Source organism: Kwoniella pini, chromosome 1, assembly GCF_000512605.2.
Source record: "Kwoniella pini CBS 10737 chromosome 1, complete sequence".
NCBI lineage: Eukaryota > Fungi > Basidiomycota > Tremellomycetes > Tremellales > Cryptococcaceae > Kwoniella > Kwoniella pini.
Window position 1 is genome coordinate 2313676 of NC_091716.1, and position 24871 is coordinate 2338546.

Below are 24871 nucleotides of genomic sequence, written 5' to 3' on the forward strand. Positions count from 1 at the left end.
TATGAACGGTAGATTACTTTGTGAGCTGTTAATGCCTCAAAGAGGTCTACAGTGTACAAAAGCTGCCTGAATTGGCTCGTAATATTGACAACGACTGCTTACCATTGAGGGATCCAACCTAGCACATAACCTTGGGATAGATTTTCTAGATCAGTCGCTTCTTCAATGAGCGCTTGGACTTGTCTATTGATTGTAAGTGGGCGGGCAGTATCTTTGTGATATCCGACCAATTTCTTCTCGATCTGTGATAAGACCTAAGAATCGTCATCGTAAATATCAGCCACGACTGATCCGATCCAAGTATCGACGAAACAATTTGTTAAGAATAGTCAAAAACTCACTTGCAAAGCCTTCGAATTCGTCATTTCTGTACCTGAAGATACTTTGGCCATATAAGAATCGTTCTCGAGATAAGTAGTGATCAATGAGTTCTCAATTCGATCATACAGATCTGATCCGCCTTGAATACCTTGTGGCGCGAGACTTTGAGGAACGATATGTGTTTGCACGGGTGGTTTCTAGGTAATACATGATAAACATTTAGCTTGGAACACCGAACTTCATTTTCAAAAGGAATTTGCTTACCTTGCCTTTCTTCGGCTTGCTTTCGCTTGATGTTTGAGCTGTTTCAGAGTTGATATCATCATTCATAGTTTCAAAATCTGCGGATAAATGGACCGGTAGACTCACCGCTCCCACCATGTTCAGCGTTCGAAGGATCATTAGGTCCGATCTACCGTATCATCAGTACCAAATTTCGATGCGAACGCAAACTGTTTGTCCGACCTACAGTCCAAGAAAGCAATGGATCGTATAGGAAAGCTTCCAACATAGCTAGAACAGTACTTCTACTATCTCTCAAAACGTTCATTACGATCAAAGAAGCTTGCTTGAAAGTACCTCTTGTTCCCGGTACATCGAGCCCACCTCTTGAAGCGAGCTCGAATGCATTAGTCATCATTCTCGTTAACCTGAAGGGTACTTTTTCAGGTAAGAAAGATCGTTCTTGAGCAACATTGAAAAGCTGTAAATATGTTAGCTACATTACTACCCTTATTACGCTACACTTACATCACCGAAATCGATGTGAAGTGCTCCCCATGTTAGTTGATCAATTAGTATATTACTACCATGTCGATCCCCAAGTCCAATGATATACCCAACGAAACCTAGCATATCAATGAGCTGAAAGCCAAAAGGTCAAACAATTCAAACGGATTGACGCACTGCTGACTCCAACTGTTCTTGCAAAGTTTGTCCTTCTTCTAATCCAAATATCGGATGAAGGGCTTTTCTGCCATAAAACATCTTTCAAATCACCTGAAAGATAGCGGTCAGAATAAAGACTGTACAGGGGATTGGATACTCACTCTGTTTTGAGTGAGCCAGACATGCTTTGAGCCTTTCTACCTTTGTTGGGATAGGTAACTTATCATACCTGTCCATTTCTGCAGGTGGATCAAACCTTGGATTTTCCCGCTTGGGATTCCATGTTTTGGGATCATGCTAAAATCAATTTTAGTGTCAGGATTCCTGATTTAGGTTTGGTAAGAGACCTACTCCAAGCAATGAAGCAGTCTCCTTATCATTCAGATCTTGTTGGTAATTTTTAGCTCTATTAAACATGATCATTGATTGTAGCCTGCAAGTGTGATCAGCCATTGACATGGGCTTCTAACCTATCTGAGAAAATCTTACTGTTGAGTATTTGATACCCAGCTTACCAAACCAGCAGAGGGTGAAAGAGGGATCACCTCATAAGGCAAGAGATGCAAATTTCTACTGAAAGCATCTGAATTATGGCTGAGCATTGTATTGATCAGATTGAAAAGCTGCATTATCCTTTCATCTCCTCTCAGATCTTCATTACCTGTAAGAGTTGTCAGTACGGCAGCTTAGTCAAGCTGAGGACTAACTTACCTTTCAACAAGAAAGTGTAGTCTGTTGTGTAAGATCTGATAACAAGTTTTCTGGGAAGCATCTTGGAAGATAAGATATCCACAATGGGTGAAAAGCTATCAATGAAAGCTTGATCATCCAGCTTCATATTTGGATCATATTGTCCTGACAGGCTGTTCAGCATTGCCCCTCCTGGAAAATCACAGACTTACCTGGAACAGTCAGTACACAATCTCTAATGGACAGTAGCCTTGGAGCTGTATCAGCAAGATGAAGCTTTGAGCCAGGTTGTTTCCACTGATTAATTTGAGCTTCAAGATCGCCATAAAGCTATGACAGGAGTCAGCTGCACATATGTGACAGATTAAGCAATAATCCCGTACTTTATATAGTTCTTGATAGGCAAAGTTGACTATGCTTATCTGCCTGTTATTCTTGTACCTCCTTAAGGCTTTATCAACCTGGAACAGTTGATCTCCAAATACCTGTACAAATTGCTCATCATCAGGTGTTTCAGGAGCTTTGAGGTATAGCATATCGTGCTCCCAAATTGAAGGCACTTCATGCCATGGACAATCCATCAGATCTGTCCTTGGAATTATCTTCTCAATAATACTTCTCCATCTGAAATGTAATTGACATCAGCTGAAGGCATGGAACCATTCAGGTAGCAACACATTGTACTGACTTTTCCATCAAACTTGCTGAAACCCTAATCAGTTCTCTTCCCACAAGTTCTGCTTGATCAACCAGTCTAATGCCATCAGGCATGGTACAGATAAAGTTTGTTATGGCCCTAGCTGCCTCCTGATGCTCAGACTTACTTGTCTGGGTAGCAGTGAGCAAGGGCCAAATGACAGCGTGTGGATATTGTGAAGAAATACTCTTGAGTAAGTTGATCAAAGTGTGTTGAAGCTCCTTGTTAGGCGTTCCTAATCTTGCAATTAGTTGAGGGATAGTTGATAACCAGGGAGCAACAGAAGTGAGACTGAGCTGATTTTCTACTTCTACCAAGACTGCTATATTCTCCCCAAATCTGAACCAAAGAGTGACCAGTCTCAGAAGAGCTTTGATGACAAATTCAGGATTCTCTTTGGTTCTAGCTGATTGGAAGAGTCCTCTCAGAGCAGGCACAACTAAGAATGAGAATCAGCTCCTGCTTTCTGTGTAGGTTCCAGGTATGGACTTGCACTTACTATAGCTACTGACAGCCATGTTATCACTCCTTGAAAACTCATTTGTTTCAAAAATTGCTAGAGACCTCTCTGCAAGAGAGAAGCATGCAGCATACCAGTTATTGTCAATCTTGGAGGCTAAAGAAGTATAGTTGAGGACTTGGGAAGTTTCATCCTGTGACACAATTCAGCTTGGTAGATTTCAACTTTGAATGAGAGGTAAAAGTGACAACCTACTGTGATCCAGTCATCTCCTTGCAATGCAGCAGTCCATTCTGCTATCCTGAAGTATCTCCTAGACAGGGTATGATGATGTGTGGGATCACATCCTGATAGAACTGTCAGTGGCTGTAGTCCTAATCCCTGTCTCTCCAATTCTGCTTGATCAACACCAATATCCTTCATGTAGGCTTGAGTATGTTTGATTAATCTGTCAAGAACTTGACACATTTTGTGTTGGTCATGGTGTTGATATGCTGATTTCCACCTACAGGCTGTTTAGTTTGTGTTTAGATTCAACATGATTTGGTCTGACTCACTCAAATCTAAATCTTGTATACTCTACTTTACAGCCCTGTGTAATTGAAATTAGCAGTATGATGTGGTTAAAAGAAAAAGTGTTAGCTTACAAGAGGTGTGATGGAAGGTGTAATCTTTCTGAGAATATTTTCAGCAGCTTGATGCATTCCAGCACTTTCACACAGTTTGGCACAATCAATAAAACAACTCTGGAGTCCTGTTGTTGTGGGCGGACAAGCTAGAGTCCACAGTTCAAGTCTTTTAAGCCAAGTATTAGGATCAGCATGGCTTTTCTTAAACCTTGTTTTCCAAGTTGAGATTAAATTCTCCCTTAATTCTGGTTGAGATTTATACTGAATAACTTCTTGAAGTTCTACTAGGAGCTCAGTCTTAGCTAAACTTCTATGAGCTAATTGAGGTCCCACATTAAGCTGGACTTGTACTTCATCATATGATAAACTTTGAGCTTTACTGATATGGTGGAAAGCTGAAGCATATTGCCCATTATGGACATCAATTATTGCTTTGTATAGTGATTTACTTGTTCCTTTTGGATGAAAAGCAAGATAGTCTGCCATAGTTTCAAAGTCTCCCTATTTACTTTGTGTCAGTCAGACCCTTGCCCAGTGAGGAAAAGATTTTTCACCATATGCCAAGCAGCTGCAGTGGCCCAATGCGCAGTATTTCTCCTTTCAAGATCATCCAAACCTTCGAAGAGGTTTTGGGCCAGTTCATATCCTTGCTGATAACAGCCCAAGGCATGATCTAGTAGCCACTTTAGCCTTTCACATGTGATAAATGAGGTGGAAACACTCACAACAGATCATCTTGGTATTGAAAGAGGAGAAAGTAGTCCCTTCTTGATTGTGATCAAGCTTATTCTGAGCATCTAAAGCTTGTTGCCAATGACTGAGCTGTGTGATCCAGATCGGTTCAGCCTCCACCTTCCAGTCCCTTTCAAGCCATAAAAGGGTACTCCAAGCAGCATCATAACCTGCTGAACCAACCCTGCAGCAGTAAAGTCTCAACAGTCAGCTTTTACCTGATTGAAAGTTCTGTACTGTTGTGAATGAAGCCTTACCTGATGTTGGTTTCTACTAAATTTGCAATATTCTCTTGTATAGGAAAACTTTCAGCATTTTGTTCAACATACCATAATACAATACCTGGCAAAGGTGAATTCAGGGCTCCATCAAAATGATTTAAAGCGCAATTCTTGGCAGCTTTGTGTACACCAGGCAAAAATTCTCTTTTGTCTTTGTTGAAAAATGCTATGAGTTCAAGGATAACTATTGTGATATCCTGACTGATTGATGGATCATTCAGAAGTAACATCAAGGTGTTGTCTACCACATTCTGAAAATCAAGGTGTAATATTAGATTGAATACGAGGTTCATTGGAGAATGAAATAGCACACCTTGAAAGATGCATCTGCTTCAAGCTGGACATAGCAGTGCATGAAAGCAGTTTGGAATAGCTCTTCATGAATCAGATGTCCAAGCTAAGCAGGAGTGTAAGTTGATGATTGGCTAAGCAGCATAGAAATTACCTTAGAAGCAATAACCAGTTCAGGGACATTGCTTGCCTCCAGAGTGGCTTGATACAAGTTATGTAACCAGATCTTTGGGTTGTCATGAGCTGAGGAAAATAGTGTCTGTGACCAAGCTTGTTGGACAGTTCTTGATTTAGGTGGCAAGTTATGGATCAAGATTTCAGCCAGTAGGGGGTGTTGTTCTTTCTGAGCTGGGGCTTGGTCTGAACCTGAAGGTAATGGTGTAGTTGCTTGTGAGTTTGGTGCTGTTCTTGCCTGAACAGAGTAGAATTTCAGTCAATCCCAAGAGAGTGGCCAGAAAAGAGGGAAGACTGCTCACACTTTGTGGTCTTCCAATAGGCTTTTTCTCACTGTTCCAAACAGTCAAATCTAACTTTTCAACAACATTGATAAACTCTACCATATTTTCAAATTGTTTCTCTCTGCCCAATGCCCTGAGTGGTTTGAGTAAACAACTTTTCATTGGCTCTAGTATTTCTGAAACATGAGTAAGCAAATTCAAAGCAGAGTTGATCACCGCTACAGGTTTTGTTATCTCCAAACCTCGCAATAACAGCGATAACCAAATTGAGCTGGTGAGAGTTAACGCCTGCTTAAGTTTCGGGTTTGCGAGCATTCTCAAACCTTCTAGCCATACTGTCTCGTCGTCTGGAGCAGCGATCAATGCTTGGCAGATCAATGGTACCATTCGGTGCGTTATGCGGTATTGCGAATTACCTGACATCTTGCTTGTTTGCGAAGAGAGGTTTGAATTTACTGCGATAATCTCTCAATATGCCTTAGAGGCGAATACTGTGAGAGCTTTATGTATTAAACTGACGCTGGCGTATTGTTGCCATCTCTTTTCTCATGCACAAAATCTCGGTTTTCTACCTTTATTCTAGGTTACAAAGGATATGTAGACAGCGAAATGACAATCATTCAGGATTTCCGGATATGGTATCATCCGACAGATGACTAGTACTCAAAACTAACTTTCATACATCGATCACTCGATCTATCTTACCTCGTCCATTCCAGACAGCTTAATCGACTTTCCGATTCTTCCAACCTCAACGTTTGCTCCCAGCTCGCTGATGTCTCCGTGCAAGGCAAGATGCCACGAGATAAAGGCAAAGGCAAGTCAAAGGCAACCGATCCCAATCCGCAACCCGAAGCAGCACCTCTCTTAGGATCACCATCTCGTACATATAACACTCAGCCTGCTACTGAAGATGCAATTCAACCCACCAGAACGTCTAAAATAGCATCAGTAATCTATACAATTTTGATTGTTATAGCGACCCTTCTTGTAGGCTTGATACTATTCTTAGTGTTATTAGCAGGATCGTTCAAACCATCAACCTCGGAATTATCCTCATTACCTAAAACAGCATTCAAGTATTCACCTCCCGATCAGATACAGATTCTCAACATTACTGATGATGGCTTACTACTCAACATAAGCTTGCGGTGCGGTATTGATGCTGATCAGGCGTTTGGCGTCAAATCGTTTTACAGTCCAGAAGAAAAGTTGGAAGCTGAAAAGAATGGAGAAAGAGGAATAGGATCGGAGTGGTGGGAAAATTTGAGAAAATATGTGGCCCATAAAGCTCTATCTCACCTGGAAGAGCCTTCAATATCGGTTGAATTTCCATCGTCGATCTCAGTCTCTTCACCTCAATTCGTCATTGCAACCAAGAAGATATTATCGGTACAAGTCCTAGACGAGTTGCAAATTCCTCTAATTTGGGATATACCTCTACAACCACCAACTGGTCAACCTGAATGGCTTCAGCCAATATCATTTACCGCTTTAGCCAAACCCTTAGCTTCTACAGGGGAATTGTGGGAATTTGTTCAAAGAGGTTGGGTTGAAGGTACTATCAAAGCGACCATTGATTTAGACCATGTCAAAGCTAGACCTACTGAGAAAGCTTGGTGGACAAAATATGCTGAGATTGAAAAGGAGAGTTTGGTAATGGACATAAGCTCGCCTAGTAAGTTTGTCTTTTTTAGCCGTGTTCGATATTCTTATGATTGGTTGTCTTATTCTATCGTCGCTTCAGTCCATCATCCCTATACGATATTTTCCCATCCTCCTTGATGATCATAACATCTTGCCTTGTATATCTCTTCCCTGTAGCTAAAGGATATTCTTGTGTAGTCCCGCATATACCTCATCTACCTGATCCTGGACGACCTCTGAACCTGTCAGAATTAGTGACATTGCAACATTACTCGTTCAATACCTCTCAATCCCCGCAAGCTCTAACGATAGATGCTATTGCTACTGTACCCAACTTTGCTCCGGAACTCAACGTGACACTGGACTTTAGTTTACCTTTCGCAATCGCTCTTCCTGCTTTACATGGCAGTATGGTGGGCGAAAGCAAGATGGCCGAAGTAATCACGCAACCCATTACCATTGGAGGGATCAAGAAGGACATACAATTGAAGATCTCAGGAGTCATTACTGCTGATTTAAGTGAACATGCGAATTCCTTTTCATCTTCCCCATTATCATTTTTCCTTCAGAACTATCTCCACGGTAAAGACAATCCAATATTGGTGAATGGTTTATCGACTTTACCTCCTTTCGTTCCATCTTCAACACCTCATCCGCCGAGTTGGCTACTTCGCACTTTACCTACATTGTCATTACCTCTAACTTTCCCAGGTCCAAAACCTAAACCAAAAATCATTGAAAGCGTTACCATAGATCATATGCGAATATCGGAAAGTAATGGGAAAATGAAAGCTTCAGGAATTGTTATTGCTCAAATTGAATTACCAAAAGATATGCAATCTGTGAAAATAGATGTAGTAGAAGTTCTTCCTGATGTTTTAGTATTTGATGGACCTTCTCCAGAAGATGATGATCAACCGTCAAGTGTAAAAGATGGGGATGATTTTCCACTTAAAGCTTTTGGACATATTAGACCTGAAGATTATTTGAATTCAACAACTTCCATTTCTGGGGATCCAAATTACCCAAATAGACTTATAGTTAGTGCCCCACTTAAAGATGTTGATTTGGATATCCTTCCTGGAAGAGATGCGATATTATCTGAATTTATAAGTAAGGTGATCTTCAAAGGAGGTGCTTTGGCTGGAGTAAAAGGTTTAGCAAATGTAGGAGTGAAAATCGTTGGAGTTAATGGGAAAGTTAGATTGGAAAACCTTCCTGTAAGAGGTGAATTTTGGGTAGGCAAGCAGAGATTATTAGATAATTCCGAATGATCAGGTTATTATCTTCAACCTCTTAGCTTCAGATGGTGTTGTATTCGCTTTTCGACATTGTAGTTTTTTTACTGTTTGTACAATTTCATCAAGTTAATGAGTATTGTATATGGGGGGCATTTGTGACTAATTATATATCTACAATATCTATAACCTTTGTATGCAGCATGCGTGACACCCTTCTTCGGAGGTTCAGAGGACATTAACGCGTCTTTATCCGTGTGATCTCTTCTTTCAGCCAATCGGATGTGTCTTGTCCAACGTTCCAGATACCATCTAATCTTTTCAAGCCTAAACCGACATCATCATTCGTTGAATGAGTAAGGGATAAAGCGGCTAATGCTAAATAAGAATGGAATGGATCAGGATAATCTTCAGGTTCTTTACCGAATCCACCTATTGGGAATTGGGCAGATAAGAGAAATGATCGATCCGCTTTGTTATTTATCATGTCGCTATGGCCCAATATCTGCAGTTTCAAGGATTAATCTCGTAAAACGCAGGTCACAACGTCCTAGATAAGACTTACATTGATAGCACCACCACACCAGAATGAGTAACATACATCTTCTAATTTACCTGGTCTACCTTGGAACCCACCTATCTGACGAGAAGTCAACCATCGAAGGGTGTCTTTATATCCAGTAAATATCGCAGATTTTGGTGTACTTGTATATCTATCTAGTATCGATAACGTAGCTAGTGAACAATAAGTGGTACCACCTGAGAAGGTATAAAAGGGTTTAATATTGTTATCATCTTGAAAGAGGTGAAGTAAAGAGTATAAGCCGCTACACTTACCCTGAGCCTCGACGATACCAGGTCGAGAAGCGAAACCGCCCTCCCAAGTCTACGAGCGGTCCATCGATAGATAGATTAGCTTCAGACAATAGATTAGCGAGGTGACAAGACTGACCTGACAATTTGAGATGAATTGTTTGGTCAATCCAACGTTAATACCTGAGAAATCTTGTATCATATGTGATATGACTGTGGCGCAATAAACCATTCGAACATCACTTTGGAATCCCTCATTAGGGTAGACTTCGTCTCCTGGTGTCGGGGAGAAGCTAATTTGCGGCATTGCCATATCAGCTTGAGACTAATGTATTGTTACTGAATATTGTCTAGAAGTTGGAGACCAACTTACGATCCGTCCTTTCCTTGACACGATTGAAGGAGTGTGATCAAACCCGATATGTTCAGTCTGTCCAAAGGCGCTCGAAGTATCGATAGAGTCAATAAAGCGGTATATGTCGATGGTATGTGCGCGGGAGATGTTTTGTCGTTCTATCAGTCGAGTCAGTAACAGACATACCGACCAGGCAATGTGAGAAAGGTCATGTACTTGTGTAGTCATAAATGGTGATCCCCTAAACCCCCCGCTGGCTGAAAGAGATTATGAATTCTATTAGATCTTACGTTTCCGTGAGAGATGAAAGAGACTAACGAGCTTGTAAAGACCATATCCAATCTATCCAACCATCTCTTTGTTCCTTGCTGGTCCTTTCGTATAACGCTCCCAACAGATCTAAGCCTGATATGCAGAAGAAAGCAGCTGTGATTCTTAAATACACGAACCCGTCAGCCCGGTCAGGACCAGAAATGTAATATTCGAGGTATAGCTGACCTGTTAGAATCGCTACCTTGCGCAGCAGTGGGTAAAGCTTTCAAGCATCTTATGAAGTAGTTTATATGACCATTTCGCTTGAATGTGTTCTGCTGGACCAAAGTGATGTCTGCCATATCATTGAGAACGTTTAGTATCGCGGCGTACCCTCAGTTGAATAAGAACGTTGTTGTGCATGAGATGAGATTTTGACGCGATATGTTTAATTCAGGGGAATCCGGGAAACTGCGAATGAAATCAACATTAAAAGCAACGCGACGGGATATCATTGTTGTCGTTCCTGCTTTCAATGTCAATCTATATCCACTAGCAAGTAATTCTTGTTAATTATATGATACTGTCCAGAGCAGCTTACAAGATCGAATCTTGAACTCATGTCAGATCCAAATTTCGACCTCGATTCAACGCCTACCAAGAAAGGTCACTCAACAAATCCCTTCTCACCTGACACACCATTATCTTCAACTCAATACGTACTCTCCCATCCATCTCAGTCTGAGATACCTGCATCTTCTTCCACATTTTCAACCGATAGACCTTCTCAAGATACTGTATCTGGCGAAGATCTTCCTCTAAGTTCAGGTTCAGCTTCAAGCAGTCGACAAGGTTTCAACGCTGAATCTAGATTAGAAATATTGGATGATGATGAAGATATAGATGTGGACGAATACGACGACGAAGATATGATGCGATTCATTAATGCTAACAGTTCATCAAGGGATGAAGAGACAGGAACTGAGACTGAAGATCACGAACATGATCATGATGAATTTGAGTTTGACGTTTCTGAACCGCTTGTTAATGGTTCAAATTCTGGAAGGGGTAGGCGGAAAGGCAGAAGGAGAAAGAATAGGTGGAATGATCAAGAGGAAAAAGAGGAAAGGGGCTTGTATGAAGTGAGATCCGTTCAATCTGAGTCGAAAAAGATCGCAGAGCTAAATATCGTTATTGAGGTAGCTCATCCCGCCATTAATACTCGCTCATCCGTTACCACTTCTCCCGCTTTTAGCTTTATTACCTTACAACTTCTTACCTGCTGGAGTGGTCTTTTTCGTACCCTTATTCTGTGTGCTGGCCTTGTTGTCCACTTGCGCACATATAGTGATTGTCTACCTCGCTTGGTGAGCTTGTTGACTTCTCAAGGACAGAACAAGGCTGAACTAAGAATATCCCTTTGTCTATTAGGTATCTCAAAGTCTCATCGTTCGAGGAAGTATTCGCTAGCGTCACTGCAAAGTATGGGAAATACGGGCTATGGACTGGAAGAGGAACTGTAGTTTGTGCGGTGTTTGGCACCGTAGTCAGCTGGATTGAAAGTGGGTGCAAATCATTTACCTGACATCGCATTAGCGAAAGAAAACGAGTCGATAGCTTGGGCGGTAGCTGATAACTAGGCACATGTCGATAGCACTGCATCCTTTGCTCGAACCCGTCATAGCTACCTATCTACCTAAAAATGCGGTATTCTCATCTAGGATATTCTGGACTATCATAGCTTCTTCAGCTGTAAGTTGCAGACCTGATTCTGTAATTTAGGAAGTGAGCTGATAATTCGCGTCTAGCTCTTGCCCTCCTTGCTGCCATCGAGAATGACCAGATCACTACGAAGATCACCGATCGTCATTGCTTTGTTGCTCCCAGTCGTAGCTTTTCTGGTGATTGGGCGGACAGTCGAAATCAAAAAGGCTTCAGAGTTACCTCAACCTATCGGTGAAGATCCCGAAACCGCCGAAGTAGTGACGGAGGTACTGGGACATCTGGTAAAGAGAAGATTTGGCTTAGCCGGAGGTAGCAGTGCAGGTGCAGGATTGAGTGAGTTTTGAATATTCGTCGATAATAAGATGATAAAGAGCTAATTGTATTCCTCCACTAGCTACACTTGCCATCTTCTTCTCGCCTCATATCAATACTTTGCCCATTCACGCGTCTTTGGCTCGAAACAAAAGCACTTCTTTTCCAATTCCATGTCTTTTAGCTTCTTCCTTGATCCTTATCTTATGTTTACCATTAGCTCTGGTCCCTTATTACCTCTTGCCTCCGATTGATACTTCCACCCCGATAATCTCAAGTCCTACTACCCCTTCAGGGGTTTTTGCAAGATTGCCAGCAGATGACGGATGGGTCAATTTTTCAAGAATTCTGATGTGTATAGTCATTTTGGGTTCAGCCAACATGTGGATCTTGAGAGGAAGAGATACGATTTTATCTTCTATGGGAATAGATCAAGGTGAAAGATTGAAAGCTGGGAAATGGGTCGGAATAGTGATTTGGTTAATCACTGTATTATTCGCTTGTATAAGTGGGTGGGTAACTGAGAAAATCGAATTATTGGGTGTTTTGGCTGTACTTGCAATAGGATGGTTCTTACCTTGTAAGTTGTTTTTCATGTTTAAAGATTGATTGCTTTTCAAGCTGACAAGATAATTAGCTTTGTTTTTCATAATTACATTTCACGTTCGTTCACCACTTTCAATAATTTTCCCATCACGTAATTCTCAACAACAATTAGATGAAAATGGTACTTCTTCATCACGTAGAAATCTAGGAAATGGAAATGGACATAATCGAACAAATAGTTTAAATGATCCTTCGACAGATGCTTTATTAGCTAGAAAGGAAAGACAATTACAAAAAAGAAGATTAGGTAGAAGATTATGGCAAGATTTAATTGTTTATATAGGTATTTTACCTACTGGTTTGATTTGTTCAATATGGACATTAGGTAGATTTCTTGGGATATGGTAGTGATCAAACACTGTGATGTAATTTGCCGAGAATCATGATTAATTGATTATATGCACATGCAACAGTTGATCAGTGTAGCTTCGGTAGCAGACGACTGAATGGCCATTCTTATGTCAAATTATATCTCATGCTCATTCCGTTTAGATTGCAACCTGGCCATATTCGGCATTGAGATCGCTTCCACACCGATGCATATATCATATATCCGCCCTAATCTACATTCATCTGAAGGAACGATAAGGTGTAGATCTATATTATCAAATTATCGTCAGCCATCAACCATGACTCTATTGTTCATTCGAGTTTGAGCGAAAAAGAGAGAACGAGATCAGACAATGGATTGCCCTCCGAAGAGAGTAGGTTCGATTCCTAGGGATTGTCGACACTTTACAATGCGAAGAGGGAGTCCCATATTCATCAGGAGTGGGGGTTTTGAAGAACCAGGGATTATGTTGGGGTAAAGGTGTTGACTATTGAATGGTAACTTACATTGTTGTACTAAGGGAAGATATCAGATGAAGGAATGCATTTATCGGGTCTTGAAGTCTGGAAGATTGATGTCAAATCAGTACGACAATTATATGAAATAAGATGGATATATGCTCACAGTCGAGGAGGACTTGAAGAGCTGGGGAGTCTTGTCCGTAGTTGGTGATAACTACACAAGAGCATCCGACGACCTTTCTTGGTTTACCTTCTCTGTCAATCTTGGCAAGACCAGCCCATTGACCGAGAACCTTGGCGTCAGAGACTTTGATAAGTTGGATAGAGTGTTCGGCACAGAGAGCTTCAATGAGCTTGAGGTATTCGGCTAGAAGGAAACACATGAAGATTAGTTGAGATATTTCATGTAATAATACACCAAGACTCACCCTCAGTGACGGTCTCTACGAGGACACACAAGTGAGCCTCTCGCTTATCGAGAGCTTTGGCACATTCTCTAAGACCTCGAGCTAATCCATCGTGGACAAGGGCAGTCTTGATGACTTGTTGGAGAGCATCTTCAACTGAAAGAGATCCAGATTTTTCAGCAACTTCAACTTCTCCAGCTTCGACTTCGACAGGTGGGTTGGAAGCGGTTTCAGATCCAGCGTCAGACATTTTGATTTATTTTAGCCTTCTTCCACTGTTTTTAGGGGTAAAGAATGAAATATATATATAAATCACAAGAAGAACAGATTCCAAAAAGTCAAATTACTATCAACGCCTCCGTAACAACGATTTTACATAGGTCGGCGTTTACCGGAATTTACAATGATTCTACCTGATTTAACATGTGGCATTCTGTCTTTTCCTCCTAAACGATAGTTACGTAACCAGCCTCCACACTTGAAGTCCACCTTTCCTTTCATCCTCATCCTGCAGTATATCGAACCCATTCCATCTCGACCATACTTGCTCGTACTCTAGGCCGACCAGTGTTTCTTGCACAGTCACCGTTCGATCTTCGATTGATCCTGATCTGTTAAGAAGCTCTCCAAACACGATGATATGTGTGGGTTTTGAGGGATTTGCGGTTATGTTGGCTATCTCATGTAATTGAGCGGGAGGGTAAGGGAAAACATCTCGCAAGTATGTAACGGGTGTTTGGTAGAAGAAGTCTTGCTGAGTCCTATGTATGTCGGCGTTGACACTTGTACAAATCATTAGTACCGATATATGGGCCTGGAGCGTGAGGGACTCACCCGATAGGAGGCTCGCAAGTCAAAAACCACCCTTCCATGTCCTCTGAATGTAGATGGCTCTGCCAAGGTATCGAATGACACGGAGTCAGAGCCACGAGTGATTTCACCTCGCCAAGCTGTCCTCTTCTGAGGATATTCATCACTTCGACTTGAGCTGCTCCATGGAAGATGTTTAGGTACAGGAATGGTACAATGGGCGCGAAGAGTATGAGATAGAAAGGGTGTTTCGGTATTCTGGTGTATTGTCGGATGGACTGAGTTAGTCTATAACACCCAATGATGTGTGGGTTATGTCCAGCGACTAAAGGAGGGATCGCGAAGATTAAAAGTGGCGGTAAGAGTGGATGGAGAAATCGCCATTCTGAATGCGGAGATAGCGATAGGATGAAGATTGAAAACGTGATTGCCCTGGACAAGAGTCGCAGCGGCCCAGGAGTCTCAAATGTTGGTAGTGTAGCAGCTGGTAGTAAGGATGAGACGAAGCCACGTAAAGACCAATACCATATTGGGAATAACATGATTGGTATGGATTGCGTGATATGATAAAGGGAATTTGTGGATCCGTAGAACGATGAGATGTTTTTGATGATATTATGATAGATGAACGTTAGTGCTGGGAAATAGAGTCGTCCTGTGAAATTGTAATCGACAACGGTAGATGCAGCGAGAGTAGCGAATCTACTCCATTCAATGTTTCCATCAGCAAGGTTTCTCGACACCTACCACGTACTGATGAGACGTACATAATGAGAACGGCAGTTGCGATGACGCGAACGCCTGCGCATAGACCAGAACTTTGTGATGTCCTAATGACGAGGTCTGTCCCTAGATAATTCCACAAGGAGATGGTTGTAGGTCGTATACACAAAGCTGTGGTGGCTAATATGATCGACAAAGGGAGATTCTCGGAGCATCTGCGCCAGAGATTCACATCAGCAGATTGGCGCAATCGGGATATGAATAGACTCACGAGACGTCGGTGAATAATGGTCTTTCTCTATCCATGGAAAGGTAGTCCAGTTTGTCTGTTTGTCTTTTCTCGTCTTGCAGATTGGCTGTGTCTGTCTCGCTGCGTTCTTTATGGACGGAATTCATACTTTGCAAGGAAGATTTCGAGAAAGGTAATTCAGGGAATGGGAAGTAACATAATGCCATGGTGGTCAACAGAGTCTCGGGGGAGGTTGATAGCGACCTGGGCAGTAGGTGAGCGTTGAACAGTGAAGTCAGAGACAAGAAGATCTATTAGAGGTACTTTGTGAGCTTTCTCTAGAGACCAGTCCAGTTTAGCGCTTACCGCTGCGGATGATGCTCCTGGACTGATAAGCTTCGAAGCTAACTTGTAGGTGTAATAATCTGTCAAAGCAGCAACCAAGATACCAACCAGTCTCGGAGCAATTACCTGTTGTCAATTAATCGCTTAGCAGGGTTTGGGAATACGATGCAATTCCTGTAGATACTCACTATCAACTCGGTGTTATCGAGGTTGAGTATATCCAGCAGTTTGTAGATTCCGGCAAATACTCCAGGCCATAACCAACCTCTCATCCTCCCACCAGCTACATATATATCATACCATCCTCCAGTGGCTAAAGACGGTAAATCTTTCCATTCCCATGTTAAATACCCATATCCAAATACGTAATTATGAGCGATTTCCAAAGCTTGATAAAATTCGTCTGGCTGAAAGTATGTATGTGGGAAGGGAAGTGTGAGTACAGTGCGTATGAAGAGTGAAAGTAGGAGTGCGCGGGGTATCATCCCTTCTGTTCACTTGGGCTATGAGTGCAATGTATAAGAAGAACAAAGATAAGGAGAAATGTCAAAAGTGTGATGACGTTCGTTGTTTGATGTAACTTACCGGCGGAAAGCTTAACGTCGATTGTTCATTTAATCTTACCTTTTAGCTTCCTTCAACATTTTTACACTTCAAGAATAAAACAAAAACATTCCCGTAATATGGTAAGCTCTTGGCCTCAATAGCGCGCAGAGGAGACCTGATCTTGGCATCGTCGCAGTCGTTATCGTATTTACAGCAAGACTCTACATCGAGTGAGTCGTCTTCCTCCTCTACCGCAAAACATCAAAAGCTATGTCGATGGATGAAAGCTGATATAAGATCTCTTAGTTCTTCCCGACTCGATCTGGGCATTAAAATGGACTTCAACCAACAAACTCATATCGGGTTCAGCTGATGGACATGTACGAATATGGGATCCAAGTGAAATCACAACGAAACCTATATATGATCTTTCTTCCCATCCTCTAGCTATTTCGTCTTTATCCACCACATCAGATGGGAAGTACGCTTTGGCCACTAGCTTAGACGGGAGTGTGGTGTTGGTGGATGTGGAGGATGGCACAGTTGTAGGCAGAGTGGAGACTGGGCGAGAGGTTGTCGGAGGGGGAGAAAAGGGTGAGTTACTTCTGGCTTTGAATCAATTGCTGCTCTTGCGACGGGAGTATGCTATATGCTCCTCCACGGTGACAAGCAGATCACTAATGACTACATTGATTTCCAGAGTTGCCAGCTTTCACATCGGCAATCCATCCAGAAGGTAAATGCTGGGCTTGGTCCGGTAGATCTTCAAAACTGGCAATGCGACCTATCGATCAAATTGTACCTGAGGCAAATGGTGAAGAAGCTAACGGAGAAGCAAGTAATAATCGAAGAGGTGGGCTGGGTGGAGAAAGTAAAGCCATTGATACGGGAAAAGGGAAATTCGGAATGGATGTTCAATTCGTGGGTTCTCGGAACCCTAGCTCTCAACCTGTTAAACGGCCAGCTAACACGCTTGATAGTCCCCTGACGGTCAATCCTTGGCATTGGCGACCGAACAAGGTCAAGTGATAGTTTTAGATGTGGAAACTTCCAATATAGTGGCTACGTATACATCGCATAACAAAGCAGTTAGAACGGTGACTTGGTCGCCTGATTCTCAAGTGAGTGATGATTGCCTGATCTCCAGGCTACGGCTTCAGAGCTCTACCGACATTGCTGTGCATGTGCGAGCTCGGGTAATTTCGAGCCCCTCGACACAAGCTGACCCTCATCTGTAGTGGTTGTACTCTGGATCGGATGATCACTTGATAGTACTTTATGATGTCCGAGCGGGATCCAAATCTGGCTCAGGTGGGAAGGGCGAAGGTGCTGTAGCTATGTTACAAGGCCACCAAAGCTGGGTGTTAAAGGTGGATGCTAGTCCCGATGGGAAGTTGTTGGGTAGTGGGTGAGTAGATTTGGTTTTCACCAAATGACTCCTCGTTTGGATCAGTATAATTCATGACACTGACTACACCTTTTGATAGCGGGGCAGACAGTATGATCAAGCTTTGGGACGTCGGACAAAGAGCATGCGTATCAACTTCAACAGGTACTTCCGAAATATGGGGTTTTGCATGGCAACCTACTGCTACGGATACTTTTGCAGCTGGAAAGCAATTCGCAGTGGCCGGAGATGATAAAGCTATCACCTTGTTTAGAGCTGCCGGATCGATATAGGGAGCCATGGAGGGAGGTTCAAGATTCAGTAGATGTTTGCATTAAGTATATCAAGAAGTATGTATGCATGTAATTTGGGGCTTTTTTAGAAGCAGGATGTTTACATTCGAAGTAAAGTGAGGGTCTTTTCGCGATGCTCTGCTTATGATCGACTTGATCGTTCGGTTTCCACGATAGAATCTGATAAGAGCTCCTGCTCAGTAACAAGCTCGCCCAACTTGAGAGGTCTACGTATCATGTCTTTTCGAGCTGGATCGACATATGAAGAATCTCGTGTGACTCTCCATTTTTGGGCTAAATGGGGTTCAAGTGTACCTTCTATGCGAGATCTGATGAGATCTCCGATGATGGGTAGGAACTGTAGTCTGGTTAGCCAAACTTCCATACAAACCTCGCTGTGAACTCACCTTGAAAGCATGTCCTGCTCCTCCAGTTGCAATGACCAAAGAAGGATATTCCGGTGAAACGTCTATTACCCAATTACCATCTACTACGTCGGAATACCAACACATCCTTGTGAATGCTATTGGCACTGTGCGGAAGTTTCATATCAGCTTCATCGATCATGATCCTTTGAAGGGTGGAGTGGGTGAACTCACTTTGAGCCAATTCGGGATAGACTATACCTAATTGTTCTTTTAGTTTCGTATAGGAGTCTCTAGGAATCCAACCTGTGATTTGGGCGTCAATACAACTTTCCACTCTGTGATGGACCACACTCACCGACAGCTTTATCGTTTGTATATGCTACGGCTTTAGGGTCTGTAGCTGTTCGAGGTATCCCATTTTCTGTAACGTAACCAGCAGCATGTAAAGCGAATTTAACGATTCCTTGTTCGTTTGGCTAATATGTTATTCGAAGGTCAGCCAGGGCATCGATCTGACACAGATCAGAGGAAAGAGATAAATTCCACCTACAGGGAAAGAATAATATCCAGAACCATCATGATGCATACTGACAGGAATATCTTTATACCTTTTCATTTGTTCGGGAGAAAGTTGAATAGCACAAATAGTCTGTCCAGTAGCTGTAATCAAATTTTCGGGTATAATTCCTTTTAAAGAAGGATGTGATCCAGACCAAGATCCTAATGATAATATGATTTTATCCGCTTTAAATTCTCTACCATCTTTAACTTTGACTCCAATCACATCCGAATTATCTGAGAAAATTAAAGATGTGAATTCTGCTTTTGGGATTAATTCACCTTTTAATTCTCTTATCCATTCGTATAATTTTTCAACAGCGGCAGTTGCATTAGCCCAACCTCCAGTTGGATTATAATATCCTCTAACTTCCTCTGAGGGGGTTTTAACTTTTACATTCGAATTACCACCTGATAAAATATCTATAAATTCTTGAGGAGAATTGATTAAATGCGCTTTAGGTTCTTGTGATTTAACATTTTTATAAGTTTTCATTCCACTTTCACCATGATGTCCTTTTACGTGTAATCCACGAACAACCACACCGGATCTAACCAAATCAGCTGAATTCTGTACGGTAGTGATTTCACTTACTGATGATATATACCTTTCCATTCAGGTTTATTCCACTCATCGATAGCTTTCTTAGCTAATAAAGCATAATCTTCATCTATATAATCGAATCTAACAACTTTATTTATATCACACGATGCGGCGTCTAAAGCGGGTAAGGTTTCTGCTCTATCAATTACAGTTACTTTCCCGTATTTCCCACTCCGTAGAAGAGATACAGCTGTAGATGCACCTAATTCACCTGCACCTATGATCAGTACAGTAGGTTTTGAGGAGGACATCTTAAGTATGTTGAATGCATCGAGACTGTTCGGATTGTCTCGTCTATGTATATATAGTGTTGAACACATCGAAGAGGTCAAATAGCCAGCATCGGTTCGTTTCGGTGAATTCGTTAGTCCGCGAAGTCCGAAGTGGGCTAACCGTAAATAACCGATCGGCCATATGCGATACGAAGATGCATGAGTAGATCGCAAAAGAATCCGATGAAACCGAAGCCCGTTAATCCTGGAGATGTTCTTCACTTCCCCAAGCTTCTAGTCTGCCTCTGACTTCGAGCCCTTCCCCATCGACGGACTCCTCCCACCAGATTCTCACGATAGCTACAGCGGTGTTGCCCACTTTTCGTTCGTGCTCAAATTGTACAAATTCGAAATGTTCGGGTATATGTAGATTGATGGGTGTATTTGCTGATTGCTCGTCATGTCTATCGGGGGTGATGATTGGGCTGATTAAGAGATCAAGTATCGCCATGATACATTCTTGGTGGGTTACCGCCAGAACTACACCTTTTCCAGATTGATCAAACTCTTTTGAGGGTTTTCGAATCATACCTGGTCGAGGTAGACCTTTGGTAGAACTCAATGCTCTCTCAAATACTGGCTTTGATTCATATGAAGCGGGGTTCACAGGTGTGATTGGTGTGACAGCACCAGAAGTTTGAGGGGTATGAGCGGTGATCAAGCTAGATAACCATGAATGTAGTCTTTCTCTGACCCTACAGCGATGGTGTTAGCCATTGCAGTGGCCAAAGTGTAGAAATGTGACGTACTCTGCAACAGGCTCACGACCCATCTCATCGAGTTTATCCTTGACCTCTTCCCAAGGTTCACCTTCTGCTTCCCCTGCACCAGTAGCGGTCAGCCTATCGTCAATGTGAAGGTTGGCTTTTGGTTGTTGCGCACAAATCGCGCTGGCGGTCTATCAAAGATGTCAGTGACAGTATGTTAGTACTCCTACTCACGTCTTGGGCTCTCTTTAGAGGACTAGAGTATATTCGATCAATAGGAACCAATTTCAACCAATCACTCAATTTTTGAGCTTGCTCTTGACCTAATTTGGATAGAGGAAAATCTAATCTACCTTGAATCATACCTTGTTGGTTCCTATGCGGGATGTCAGTACACCAGCGAGTATTGGGACTGGTCTACCTACGATTCAGTTTGACCATGTCTGACTAGGTACAATAGCATGTTGCGTTGGTTTTGGTTAGTAATTCTCAGTTGTATGCGTCGCTCGGGGGTGTGATGATACGAGAAGTCAAGGTAGAAATTGTGAACTTATATACCTACAATCTTGGCCTCCTTGTTTGACACCGTCAGTCATCCTTTCACGTAATACCAAGTCAGTCACAAAGGTTAGTCGTTTGTCCGGTTATGACGGGGTTCTGGGCAAGTCAGAGCCCATGGAAGTAATGATCCTATGCATCTATACCTTCTATTCCGACGAAACGAGTGACCATGACTATACGGACTCCCCATGACTACTACAAACGTGCGCACCTATGAAGGCAGGAATGAGGGTGGGAAGATAGTTCTTGGTCCATACCATTCACCTTTCAACATTCGAGAAAAGTAAGCTCGAGGCATGATATCTTTTGTGAGGTGGTAGAATAGCCTATTGGGAACGGTTTGATCGGTGAATCTACCGAAACTTTCTTTTCTTTGAGCACCGTATTTGAATTCCGCGAGTAGTAATTCTCCTCGACCGGTGAAAAGGGGACAAGAGGTGTATCCGTCGTAGATCGCGTTACCGACTTTGCCAGTTTCCATGAGGGTCACGAGGTTGTGTGTGAGGACGGGCGTTTGACCGGTGATGGCGGCGGCGGTCTGGGGCGTAGGTTAGCACGGATCGTAGGTGTGGATTAATTTACTCACTTTTGAAGTAGGGAGGGAGGAGGAATCACCAAGGGAGAAGACATTGTCGTATTTTTTATGTTGAAGAGTACCTTGGTCTACATCCACCCAACCGACTGAGTCTGCTAGGGGGGACTTTTTGATCCAATCAAGAGGTCCCATTTGAGGTACAGCGTGTAAGATACCGTATTCTTTCTCGATTTTCTTTCCTTTGTCCTCGCCGGCGACTACTTCGAAAACCGCTACTTTCTCATCTGGCTTGATTTCTACCAAGTTGGTGTTGAACAACGCATCGATACCTTTCTTTTCCCGTATAGCATTCAAGGCCTTTGCGTAGTCTGGAACGGCGAACATGGATGGCATACCGGTGATGAAAGTGGAGTGGTTGTTGGATGTTTCGGCTTGGGATTTCCAGAACGAGTCGGACATGTAGGCGACCTTTTGTGGGGCTGGGGGGATTGGTCAGTGCTGCACTTGGTGGTGGGGTTGACTACTCACCTCCGGCACATTTTATCACACCAAGGGGTTGAGTGAAGATAGCTTCTCCTTCTCCTTTATGGTTTCTCACCAAATCCCAAGTCTTATCGGCTGTCTCGTATGAATAGATGGTGGATACTTTGGACTTGAGAGGATCGGCGATGGCATTTCTGAGGCCTTTGATGTTGTCCCAGTCTACGAGGGGTTAGCAAACTTTAGCGCAATTAGGAAGATTGCCGCGCTTACTTATTTGGATACCAGCTGCTACTACCAAGTAGTCGTAAGATACCTTGCTCCCGTCAGCGAGTACAACTTGGTTGGCTCCGGGTTCGAAAGCCGAAGCATTTTGAGGGATGTGAGCGAAGTGAGGCGAAATGAGGGAGTCGAGGGGTTTTCGATATGATTGTTTGTCGGCTAAACCTGATCCAACGATGGTCCATCCGGGTTGGTAATCGTGGTTTTTGTTGGCCTGGGTAGGGTTAGCTTTGTCCCGTCTAGTAAGGATTTTACGCACATCGATGATAGCAACGTCACCATCTCCCAAAGTCTTTCCTTGGGATTTGAATGCGTTGTAGATTTGGTTAGCAGCGGCGAGACCACCGGCACCTGTTTGTAGCGCATTAGTATTGGTAATTCGGATGGCCGAGGAGACGAGCTTACCTCCACCGATGACTACGACCTTGTGCTTTCCAGCGGCGGAAGTCGATGCTAGTCGAGCAAAGTTTCTAGGTAGAACTGACATGGTGGCGAGGGGGTTTTGGCAGATGATGAGCAGGAAGAGGAATGCATGGTGGACGATTGTTATATCTGTATTCGTGAAATGCGTTGTTTTTCATCAACTTTTTTTGGAATTCTCTTTGATGTCGCCATCGAATGCGGGGTAAATCGTAATTCCAAGGAGGGCACCACGTGGCCAGGTCCGAAAGATTGTTCGCGCGTGGTGCCGGCACCGGACAGAGCAACATTACATTCAACATTGAGGTATATTACCACCTCAGTCCCACGATGGCTTCCGCGTAGTCAATGGGAGATAGTCATGTCGAGTTCATTATCCCGATCGACTTCTCGACCCTCGGTCAGCAGCAGCGATTCAGATCAGCGTCAGACAGGGAGGACGGCCTGGAGGAGATCCGGTTTGGGAACGTTATGGCAGACGAGTGAGAAAGCGGAGGATAATGGTCAATCATCGACGTCCACCCAACTCCGCTCGCGACCTTTAGATTCAACGTTCACCCAACTCCGCTCGCAGCCGTTGGACACCTCGTCTATACTCTACCCGACATTGACTATCCACCCGCACCCCGTCCAACACAACATGCTTGTTCTTTCCTTATCCCATGTCAGCTCGGCGCCGCCTACGTTGAGTAACGATGAGCTGTTCAACATCATTCTACGTCGCTTAGAGCCGTGGGTGGGTGAGGAAGGGGAAGGCGGGTATGTTCTGGTGGTACTTGCTGCGGATGATCCGGTCGGCGGGAACGGGATGGAGAAGGAGAGGAGGAAGTTGCCTGGGATAGGCTGGTGGGTTTGGAAATGCAAGAGGCTACCTCGAAAATATCGCAAGAATCTCAAACGTCTTTACATCGTACACCCATCGTTATTCACTCGAACTCTTTTGCCTTTTATCGTGCCATTCATCTCGCCCAAATCGTATTCCAAGCTACACCCATTGCCGAGTCTGTTGTCGCTATACCACACCCACGGGGTTTCGTTGAAGGGGATTGATATTTCCCCCTCGGTGCTATCGACGGAGTCTAGGATATTGAAAGAACTGCCGGATCTGCTGCCCGCTAAGCCCGCGCTGAAGAGGATGGACAGTGAATCGAGCTTGGCGAGCTGGGGATATCATACCATCTCGTCGGCGGTTGAGACGGCTGCGTCGTATCTAGGCATGGCGCAGGGTCATGACTTGGAAAAGGAGGATAAGAGGGGGTATTGGGGAAGAGAATTGGATGATTTGTTGAGGGATAGCATCCCGCCTTTACTTTCTGATCTGAGGAGGGTGATACTGGGGGAATGTGTGACGACGGAAGGGGTCTTTAGGAGGTCTTCGAATGTGAGTCTGAGCTATTTTGATATAGCTGACCCAGTCAGTCCACGTTGCTTCCGGCTATCATCGCATTGCTGGACTTGCCGATAGACCGACAACCGAGTTTGCCATGGGGTGAATTGGCAAGGGATGACCCGTTGCTTCCGCCGAAGATACTCAGTCGCTTCCTGTCGGAGCTGAGCGCGCCGGTGTTTGATCAAGGATTGTACGATGGGATCCGGGGGGCCGTGACTTTGGACGAGTGAGTGCAGCGTAGCTAGGACTTTGCTAATGACCACGCAGTCTGAAATCCAAGTTCATCCCTTCGCTACCCGACTCAACGTACCTAATCCTATCCTACCTGACTCGTCTGCTCCACGACCTATCTCTTCATGCTAATCGAACCAAGATGACCTCTTTGAATCTATCTATTATCATCGCCCCCGTTTTGATTTCCGGAACTGACCCGGTTGAAGATACGATATTATGTCTTGAGCCTTCTAGACCGCTGCCGGCGGGGCTGAGACATATGGCGGGGGACAAGTACCAGGAGGGACAGGGGACCTTGGTGGGTTTGCTGGATATGTGGATCGGTCATTATGGGGAGGTCGAAGAGGGTATGGCTTTGGACGATTGATCGGTGTTGTTTTATAGGTATCAATTCCTGTTGTATTGATGTAACTGCTTCGAAGCTACACCAAGGGGTTATAGGGATGCTCCTGGCGGCTGGCTCGATGGGATTCGCTCTATTCCGCGAAGGCTCCTCTCAATTCCTCACGCGACCTGACTTGACGAAGTACATG

General features: G+C 43.5%; 11 protein-coding genes across 11 annotated transcripts; 4 read left to right on the plus strand and 7 right to left on the minus strand.

The window, feature by feature from the left end:
• Positions 1–98: 98 nt before the first annotated feature.
• I206_100880 (uncharacterized protein) lies at positions 99–5870 on the minus strand (the record flags this gene model as incomplete). Its single annotated transcript, XM_070202288.1, has 24 exons — positions 99–254; positions 342–518; positions 586–623; positions 691–733; positions 791–1024; positions 1072–1169; positions 1228–1320; positions 1371–1506; positions 1561–1642; positions 1699–1870; positions 1921–2064; positions 2112–2229; positions 2283–2523; positions 2588–3035; positions 3096–3249; positions 3312–3561; positions 3614–3648; positions 3704–4186; positions 4240–4358; positions 4411–4601; positions 4675–4949; positions 5012–5095; positions 5144–5401; positions 5466–5870. The coding sequence occupies 24 exons, from the start codon at positions 5868–5870 to the stop codon at positions 99–101; spliced, it is 4434 nt and encodes a 1477-aa protein (XP_070058389.1).
• A 372-nt stretch (positions 5871–6242) lies between these two features.
• I206_100881 (uncharacterized protein) lies at positions 6243–8368 on the plus strand (the record flags this gene model as incomplete). Its single annotated transcript, XM_019152225.1, has 2 exons — positions 6243–7125; positions 7293–8368. 2 exons carry the CDS (start codon positions 6243–6245, stop codon positions 8366–8368), a joined length of 1959 nt encoding a protein of 652 aa, XP_019014363.1.
• A 202-nt stretch (positions 8369–8570) lies between these two features.
• On the minus strand, positions 8571–10114 carry I206_100882 (uncharacterized protein; the record flags this gene model as incomplete). Its single annotated transcript, XM_019152224.1, has 8 exons — positions 8571–8837; positions 8898–9091; positions 9170–9218; positions 9285–9438; positions 9519–9658; positions 9717–9757; positions 9819–9934; positions 9999–10114. 8 exons carry the CDS (start codon positions 10112–10114, stop codon positions 8571–8573), a joined length of 1077 nt encoding a protein of 358 aa, XP_019014362.1.
• A 258-nt stretch (positions 10115–10372) lies between these two features.
• On the plus strand, positions 10373–12743 carry I206_100883 (uncharacterized protein; the record flags this gene model as incomplete). The annotated part of the gene is made up of 7 exons (XM_019152223.1): positions 10373–10894; positions 10956–11119; positions 11184–11314; positions 11407–11504; positions 11561–11810; positions 11872–12369; positions 12427–12743. 7 exons carry the CDS (start codon positions 10373–10375, stop codon positions 12741–12743), a joined length of 1980 nt encoding a protein of 659 aa, XP_019014361.1.
• Positions 12744–13272: 529 nt separating this feature from the next.
• I206_100884 (40S ribosomal protein eS12) lies at positions 13273–13844 on the minus strand (the record flags this gene model as incomplete). Its single annotated transcript, XM_019152222.1, has 3 exons — positions 13273–13289; positions 13351–13554; positions 13616–13844. The coding sequence occupies 3 exons, from the start codon at positions 13842–13844 to the stop codon at positions 13273–13275; spliced, it is 450 nt and encodes a 149-aa protein (XP_019014360.1).
• A 207-nt stretch (positions 13845–14051) lies between these two features.
• On the minus strand, positions 14052–16186 carry I206_100885 (uncharacterized protein; the record flags this gene model as incomplete). The annotated part of the gene is made up of 6 exons (XM_019152221.1): positions 14052–14376; positions 14429–15106; positions 15172–15342; positions 15399–15667; positions 15723–15827; positions 15890–16186. The coding sequence occupies 6 exons, from the start codon at positions 16184–16186 to the stop codon at positions 14052–14054; spliced, it is 1845 nt and encodes a 614-aa protein (XP_019014359.1).
• A 198-nt stretch (positions 16187–16384) lies between these two features.
• Positions 16385–17927, plus strand: I206_100886 (uncharacterized protein; the record flags this gene model as incomplete). Its single annotated transcript, XM_019152220.1, has 7 exons — positions 16385–16387; positions 16444–16477; positions 16554–16841; positions 16948–17168; positions 17228–17368; positions 17486–17655; positions 17735–17927. The coding sequence occupies 7 exons, from the start codon at positions 16385–16387 to the stop codon at positions 17925–17927; spliced, it is 1050 nt and encodes a 349-aa protein (XP_019014358.1).
• A 142-nt stretch (positions 17928–18069) lies between these two features.
• On the minus strand, positions 18070–19708 carry I206_100887 (uncharacterized protein; the record flags this gene model as incomplete). Its single annotated transcript, XM_019152219.1, has 6 exons — positions 18070–18285; positions 18335–18459; positions 18527–18598; positions 18651–18771; positions 18846–19404; positions 19449–19708. 6 exons carry the CDS (start codon positions 19706–19708, stop codon positions 18070–18072), a joined length of 1353 nt encoding a protein of 450 aa, XP_019014357.1.
• A 220-nt stretch (positions 19709–19928) lies between these two features.
• Positions 19929–20899, minus strand: I206_100888 (uncharacterized protein; the record flags this gene model as incomplete). Its single annotated transcript, XM_019152218.2, has 4 exons — positions 19929–20424; positions 20479–20627; positions 20671–20812; positions 20862–20899. 4 exons carry the CDS (start codon positions 20897–20899, stop codon positions 19929–19931), a joined length of 825 nt encoding a protein of 274 aa, XP_019014356.2.
• A 309-nt stretch (positions 20900–21208) lies between these two features.
• Positions 21209–22781, minus strand: I206_100889 (uncharacterized protein; the record flags this gene model as incomplete). Its single annotated transcript, XM_019152217.1, has 6 exons — positions 21209–21535; positions 21584–22011; positions 22061–22234; positions 22286–22508; positions 22554–22645; positions 22700–22781. 6 exons carry the CDS (start codon positions 22779–22781, stop codon positions 21209–21211), a joined length of 1326 nt encoding a protein of 441 aa, XP_019014355.1.
• A 573-nt stretch (positions 22782–23354) lies between these two features.
• I206_100890 (uncharacterized protein) lies at positions 23355–24467 on the plus strand (the record flags this gene model as incomplete). The annotated part of the gene is made up of 2 exons (XM_070202289.1): positions 23355–24095; positions 24372–24467. 2 exons carry the CDS (start codon positions 23355–23357, stop codon positions 24465–24467), a joined length of 837 nt encoding a protein of 278 aa, XP_070058390.1.
• Between the last annotated feature and the right edge of the window lie 404 nt (positions 24468–24871).